This window comes from Microchirus variegatus (genome assembly GCF_963457635.1).
Source record: "Microchirus variegatus genome assembly, chromosome: 8".
In the NCBI taxonomy this organism is placed as follows: Eukaryota; Metazoa; Chordata; class Actinopteri; order Pleuronectiformes; family Soleidae; genus Microchirus; species Microchirus variegatus.
This window is the reverse complement of record NC_139809.1, coordinates 18,744,538-18,752,351: the sequence shown is the minus strand read 5'-3', so window position 1 is coordinate 18,752,351 and position 7,814 is coordinate 18,744,538. Positions and strand designations below refer to the sequence as shown.

General features: G+C 41.8%; 1 protein-coding gene across 1 annotated transcript; it reads right to left on the bottom strand.

Annotated features, from left to right (window-relative positions):
* Window positions 1–117: 117 nt before the first annotated feature.
* Window positions 118–3,137, bottom strand: rad52 (RAD52 homolog, DNA repair protein; the record flags this gene model as incomplete). The annotated part of the gene is made up of 10 exons (XM_083894255.1): window positions 3,039–3,137; window positions 2,796–2,889; window positions 2,641–2,708; window positions 2,434–2,552; window positions 2,268–2,343; window positions 1,961–2,163; window positions 926–1,104; window positions 736–807; window positions 378–626; window positions 118–185 (listed from the first exon to the last, which is right to left on the bottom strand). Exons 2-10 carry the CDS (start codon window positions 2,842–2,844, stop codon window positions 118–120), a joined length of 1,083 nt encoding a protein of 360 aa, XP_083750381.1. The 5' UTR covers window positions 2,845–2,889; window positions 3,039–3,137.
* Between the last annotated feature and the right edge of the window lie 4,677 nt (window positions 3,138–7,814).

The following is a 7,814-nucleotide window of genomic DNA, read 5'->3' as shown; positions in this document are numbered from 1 at the left end:
GGCTATTTCATTTATTTACAAATCCACACGCAGCAGATCATTGAAAAACAAGTTAAATGTATACACTAAAATCCATATGAACACAAAAATAAAAACATGGTTGAATTGTAGAAGCCTTCAGGTGTCCAGTCGGCGTTTCTTCAGGTACTGTCCTTGTCTGTATGGACTGAATGAATTGTCTGTGTCTGTAAAGTCAGAAAGTAGAGATTAAATACCCACAAAAACAGAGAAAGCACTGGATCTCCTTTAAATCTAATGCATCTACTTCCCTGGGATGTCTTTCAAATACACCATTTACCTTAGAGTTGTCCAAACCTTCCCTCACTGAGTCAATTAACAGCTCAGGAACAAATAAGTGACTGTAAATGAACGTTCACCTGGTGTTGGCTGGTGCTGGTGCTGGTGCGGGTACTGAGCCAGGTACTGAGTCCTGTCCTGTCCTCTGCTGTGTGCTGGACCCTTGTCTGGAGGTCTGCCTGGGGGTCTTTGGGGAGTCTTGCTGCGTGTCTGCATCTGGTGATTCCCAGGAGTGCTGGGCCTCAGCTCAGCCCTGGACGGTGATGGATCTGTGGGGGCGTCCAGGTCCTCAATGCCATCCAGAGTGAAATTCCACATCTCAGGATCATCTGTGGAAGAAGACCAACCACACACAACTCAGTGAACACAACTGGTAAAAGCCAGAGGAAGCCAGGTTTCCTCACCGTACTGACGCCCTCTGTTGGTGGCTTACAGCACCTGCTAAATACTGGTCCCTGTTCTTGGGTCCAGTGGCAGTGCCGTCACTCATTGCAGGTCCACCTTCATGATCTGGGGAACAGAGAGAGATTTTTTTCCCCCCCACAATTCACAAGCACATATTGACCCGTGGACGCCACACCAAACAGATGAATATTATACAGAGAATTGTGGCATCCCTGTTCCTTACCTCTACTGGATCCTGGTCGAGAAACAACCTCTGCCTCCTCAGACGTGATTTGATCCGGTTTCTGCTGCAGCTTCTTGGCCTCCATTTCTTTCCTGAACTTCTGCTGCAGCTGCTGCTGCCTGAGCTTCCTCAGCTGTTTGGGGTCTGAGTCGACAACGTCCACCAAGTCCATGTCAGGTCTGGGAGGAGGCAGAGGAGAAGGAAGCAAGGAAGGATGGAGATCAAAGGTGATGCACAGTTACCATGGAGATGAGGAGCTGTTGTACAGCAATAAAGAGTCAATGTGCAGGATTTAGTGGCTTTTTGTGTGACGACAATAAGAGGCAGTGTTTGGTTTGTCCATTCCAGGCTACTGTAGAAACATCGTTTCTTAGTTCAATTGAGCTCAGCAGCGAGCATGGCAGCCGGGAGTGGAACTGCCGCGTTCTGTGAATCACTCGTGAAGTCGTTCGGCGACACCGTCACTCACTCGTGAATCTTCGGCAAACAACGCCAGCCAACTTGCGCGAGCGGGGAGGGAATGACTAGTAAGAAGAACTGTGTCTGCCGGGCTGCTGTGATTCGTTCGCGTCAGTACACCGACTCAGTCATGATTCGCGAACGAACTGACAGAGAGCTGGAGAACTGTGGCTGAGGACATGAATCTTGTTCACGCTGTCACTTACTCTATGACCCGCGGCGCGAACGTACTGCACTCAGGGAGGAGGTGAGTCACGTAGCAGGACACTGGGCTCCTGCTTAGCACTGAACAATTCGGTGAACAAATCTTTTGAACGAATCATTCTAATGAACTGATTCAAGTGATTCAGTACACTCAAATGAACTGCTGATCCCATCACTACCTCCAATGTAGATATAGAGAGCTCACTGAGCCCCACTAAAACATATGTATTCTTGATTTCAGGTGATTTTCAAACCAATGATAAGGACAGCATGATGAATGTTCTATTAAATATCTGTCAGTTGATCCTACACTCTGGTCCTGTGACATCAGAGACCAGCTATGTCTATCTGGAGCTGATGTTGTCACTCTACCTGTCAGGAGCAGGGTCACTTTTAGGAGTATGAACCTCAGAACGTCTGAGGTTCTGCAGCATGACTCGGGGCTCCAGTGGTATCCTGGCCACACTGCAAGATGCAAGTTTTTCCTCTTTGACCAGACTGGACAAGCGGGCTTTCTCCACTGAGGGTTCCCCCTCTGTGCGCTTGGTCTTGGCTGGGTCAAGAGGAGGAGGAGGCTTTGTGTGGAACAGAGGTGACGAGATTCATCTTCCATTAGACTTTCTGAATAGGAAATGTCAAAGAAAAGCTTAAAGCTGCAGATGTATGTGCAGTATCTGACCTGTTTTGGGATCTTGTTTATGGCTAAGAGGTATTGCTTATCCAGAATGCAGTTTCCAAGGGCGTTACCGAAGCACCTTAACAAGACAACACAAATACATTTGAGATAAACTGCTCTCAATTATTTCATCCTTCATAAAATGCGTATGAGAAGCAAATTGCAGTACTTTAGTGCTCTCTTCATGCCGTCAGTCACAGCTTCTTTTCTCGCTTTTTCCAGTGACAGAGCTTTAGACTTCAGTCCCTCACTTACTCCATAGCCTACATCCTCATGATATGAACCATCCTGGGGGAAAGCACACACACAAACACACACACGAACGTCATGAGAATCAGAGAGAGGGAAAAAGGGGAAAAGAAGACCATCATCAAACCTTGAGCATCACTTTGATAAAGGCACTGACTCCGACATAAAACTTCCCGTTGATGAGGTCAACAAAGTCTGTGAAACACAAACACAGCACCTGTTACTCTGGTGGCTTATGTCATTAAAACTGTGTCCTCTGGTAAAAGCAGCTGTGAGTCGTACCAACGTTCTGCTGAGAGATGGAGTGAGACCACCCGTTGTATCCAAACATCTCATTAGCCAGGCTGATGACGCGATGCCCTTCAACATAGCACACCTGGTAAAAAGTTCAGGTTTTTATTCCTGCCTGTTTGCTTGTGACTTGAACATAGTGAGAATTTATAGAACTTCACATTCCTCTTAAATTGTGCTAATTTGTTTGCCAGCTGCAGAGAAACACCGGCAGAGACGAGAAGAAAGACTTGCCTTCTGTCCTCCTCCAGCCAACCTGCTACTGATGTACTCTGGTCCCAGCCTCTGGCGCAGTGCGCTATGCACCGCCTGGTACTCCTCAGCTGTGTAGGCGCACTGTCAACACAGTACACTTTACAAAAACACACACACTAAAGACAGGGGGATGTTTCACACTTACACACATCATGTTTGTATTTGATTTTTTTTAATGAGCAATGCATGATATTGGACTTATTGCAGATATCCAATAAGAGTGCTTGGGCTGATCCAACCAACCGACCAGCGCCACTGATACTGATAGAAATACCAAATGCAGAGGTCATTTTAGTCTCCTCTGTATTTAAATTAACATATGTTTCATACTCATGTTGCAGACATGGACATACATTTTCTTTATATTGCAAAATAAATAAACTTAACAAGCTTAAAAGTCAAGGAGGTAGCAGCTTATTCAGCCTACCATTTTAGTGTTTTTTGGCGTTTTTGCAGATATCGGCCATTACCAATATCGTGACAATAATATAGTGCATCTCTGTTTTTTTTACATTTCCATTATTTGTTACCTAGACTAAGGACAAAAGGTAAGGGATGCAAGATATTATCGTCAGTATGCTACAGTAAATATGCCGATACCTCCTGGACTTTTATGCTAGCGCCTTATATAGCTTTTTTAATGCTTATTTATGTTGCACAGTCTCTTCTTATATCTACATCTGCTGCTGCGACGTGAATATGCAAAACATTATGATAATTTCACTAGAGATGAGACTAAATACAGTGATGTATGTATTGTATCGTTATCAGTGATCAGCCCATGCACTTATGCGATATATATCCGCTAGAGCTGAAACGATTAATCGATTACTAAATGAATCGCCAACTATTTTGATCATCGATAATCGTTTTGAAGCTTTTTTCATTATTTAAACAAGATTTCTGATTGTTTTAGCTTCTTAAATGTGAATATTTTCCTCGTTTCTTTGCTCCACATAACATTAAAACTGAATGATTTTGGTTAGTGAACAAAACAAGACATCCGAGGAACATCATCATTTCCAGCTCTGACAAACACTGATCAACGTTTTTTAACATTTTATGACATTTTATGAACCAAACGATTAATCGATTACGAAATAATCGATAGTTGCAGCTCTAGTAAATATGCTGATACCTCCTTGACTTTTATGCTAGCTTTTTTAATGCTTATTTATGTTGCACAGTCTCTTATTTAAGACATATTATATCTACATCTGCTGCTGCGACGTGAATATGCAAAACATTACGATAATTTCACTATAGATGAGACTAAATGCAGTGATGTATGTATTGTATCGTTATCAGTGATCAGTCCATGCACTTATGCGATATATCCGCACATCAATATTGGTCCAATATTGTGCATCCCTATCACACACACAGCAGTGTTTGAGCTGTCTCTAATAACTCACCTGTCCAAACCTGGGCGCAGAGGAGGAGCTGCTCTCCTCTGCGTTGCTGGACATGGTCTCTAAAAAAAAAACAACGACAAGGAGAATATGTTAATATGCTGTAATAACTGATAAACAACAACGACAGTCAGCAGCTCTGACCCACTTTACAGTTTTTCTCCATTGGTTTGGCTCATTTCTTGAAACAGAAATGACATTCTCAAAACTCTATGATCGATTGACACAACAGTCTTACAGTTCAGCACAACACCATAGATTACTTGCAAAAGCTCATATCTTTCCCAAAACTGTTCAGTCATGCTTCAAAACTAAATTCTTCTCCCATATAAATAGTCAGTGTCACCAAAATGCAAGAGATCCTTCTCAATTGGTTTGGCTCATTTCTCGAACCAGACCGGACAATCTTGGTGCTTTTGACAAAATAACCTGGATGGTTCAGCACAACACCATGGTTCACCTGCAAAACCTCATATCTCTCCCAAAACAGTTCACTCACGTGTCAAAACCACATTTCTTTCTCATATAAATAGTTAGTGCCCCCAAAATGCATTGTCCCTTTGGCGTTGTGTGAGCACTGCAAGTCAAAATGTTTAGATGTTTGTCGCTGTGGCAGAGGACCATTGAAATACCCCTCATGTCCACCTCTCAGTCCTTCAATGGTTACTGTACTAGTTTTTTTGTCCAAATCAGAATGAAGGTGGTCCAAGAAAATGAGGAGCTTCTGTGTAATTGAGGTCAAGGTCAGATGAAAATAGAACTTTGCAAACAAAGGAGGAGTTTCACACATCTTAGATGACAGATCAGATCAAAGAATGTGAGTCAATTATGATATATTTATCAAATGTTCCAAGAGATTCATATATGGTATTCATGGTATTATATTCTAATTTTGACAATTGAACAGACAATTGTGCAAGTGATGACTTACACAATGAAATGATGCTAACATGTTTTGCAGAGAACAACCATTAGACTGAGACTTCAACAATCTGTTTAGATCAACAAGATCTATTCACTTGGAAACTGTGCTAAATGAAGGCTAACTGTGTGCTACCTGTACTTAATCATTTGCAAAGATGTCTAAGACTATTGCAATTTGATAAATGAATGAGAAATGCAATTCTGTTGTGGACAACTGCAAAGTGGTTTAGAGATTTGTCCATGTAGTTTTGAGAATGTAATTTCTGTTTCAAGAAATGAGTCAAACCAATGGAGAAAAACTGTAATAACCCAGACACGTGACCCTGGTCATAGAAAGCTAAAATGACCTGAAGCTAACACCAGCAAGTCAAACAAATCAACCAACCAATGTTAGCTCGTTAACGCCACATAAGACACGACTCTAACGTGCGTGTGAGTGTGTGAATGAACACAAACTCACCACTTATCATCCCTGTGTTGTGTTGTGTACGGAATAAACCAAACCCTGTCTGTTTTTCTACACTTTTGAAACTTCCCGCTTCGACTACCGGAGAAGGAGGGGTTTACTCGGTGCTACCTTCAGGGCCGCTCAGAAAAAACAGACTTTGTCTGTCAGACTGGGTGTCAAACTCACATCAGCATAATGGTTACCCTTAAAAGGCCAGATGTAACTGTCATACAGAATAAATGTAACCTGTAAAATAAAGGTAACTGCTCTGTAACATATTGCTAAATAACTTTCTGTAGTTATTACTTATTCAAATTACAAATATGATGCATTATAGATGTAACCTGGACCGCGATGGTGTTTCTTGACAACCTAACAGTTTTAAGAGTCTGTATCTGGTCGGGTCAGAACTGCTCACACACCTTCAGCATACACTGCTTCAAAAACACACCCTCAAAAAAAGACTTTGAAGCACACGTGATTTCTTCAGCCACAATAAAGCGAGCTTTCACTGCCTCATTGTTGAACACATTCTGCTGTGATCACAGTCTCAATCTCAATTTTACTAGTAGCATGATGCATATACAATGATACACTGCCATCTAGTGGCAGGATGCCATCACTTTGCGGGTAACGCAATCGCCATGCATTATGGGAAATGTAGTTTATGGTCAATGCACGCCTTCAAGCAGCATAGACCTATTTTAACACAGATTTTTAAGACCAATGAATCACTCACGGGCCACATAAAATGAGGTGGCGGGCCACATCTGGCCCCAGGGCCTTGAGTTTGACACACTTGGACCATACAGTAGATATATGGTTTTAATTGTATTCATGAAGGTCTATGTCGCCATATCATCCATCTGATCCACTTCTTTATCTTTGACTTTGTCAACAATCCCTCTGCAGCCTCACTCACATGTTGTTAAGCCGTTTCTTTTGACTCACGCTCTCTGTATTTTCACACATTTTCCTTTTTTTTTTACACTGTGCAATATAATTTTATCTGAAAATAAAAAAGAATGTGAACGTGGAGTGAATTGAACTTCATCTTATTGCCCATCATATGATGTGATTTCAACTGATAAGAGCGTTACAGATCAACAGATGTGTTGTGTGTTTGAACATTATGTGAAAAGAAACACAAATGACTACAGTCAATACTATTACTACTGTGATGGTCCAAATGACATTATCTGCAAGTTTGTTTGTTTTTATCACAAATTTGGTCACACGGCATATTTATTTCTATTACAAGGCATGGACATGGAGGATTATCTACAAACTGTCTGTTCGTGTCTTCACTGGCAGATGGCAAAGACATAGATTGGGGTCACTGCTATACATTTACTGCCTCTCATTCAGCTTACTGTAGGCTAAAAGAATGGGACAGAAGGTCACAGTCACAACTGTGGTGACCAAAACAAGTACAATTCACAATATTATTGCAATAAGTGTAAGAATATGCTGTCGTGTCTTTCTTTTTAGAATTGTAAAGATAACAACTGGGTACATGGGTGTATCCATACGCTTTCAGAAATGTACACTAATAACACGTTCATTAGCAATGGACACCGTTCACCTGATGTGGATGTAAATACCCTCAAATTAAAGCTGAAAGTGTGCCGTTAGAGCACATCTTGGTTGTTTCATTTCAAATCCATTGTAGTGGTGTATAGAGCCAAAAAGAAGAGAATTGTGTGGATGTCTCAATAAGTATGGACCTGACTGTATATATCCCTTGGTCATCAGTGGAGAGGAAAAACTCCCAATTTAACAGAAGAAGAAATCTCTGACAGAACCAGACTCAAAGATGTGCAGCATCTGCCTCGACCGGTTGGGACGAAAGGAAAAATGGGGGACAGAGGAGAGGTGGAGGGGTGTGAGGAGACAGAAGAGACCAGAAGCAGACAGTTGTTTATAGAACTACAATGTCATTAATATAGGCAGCAGCAGAGATTAAACTGA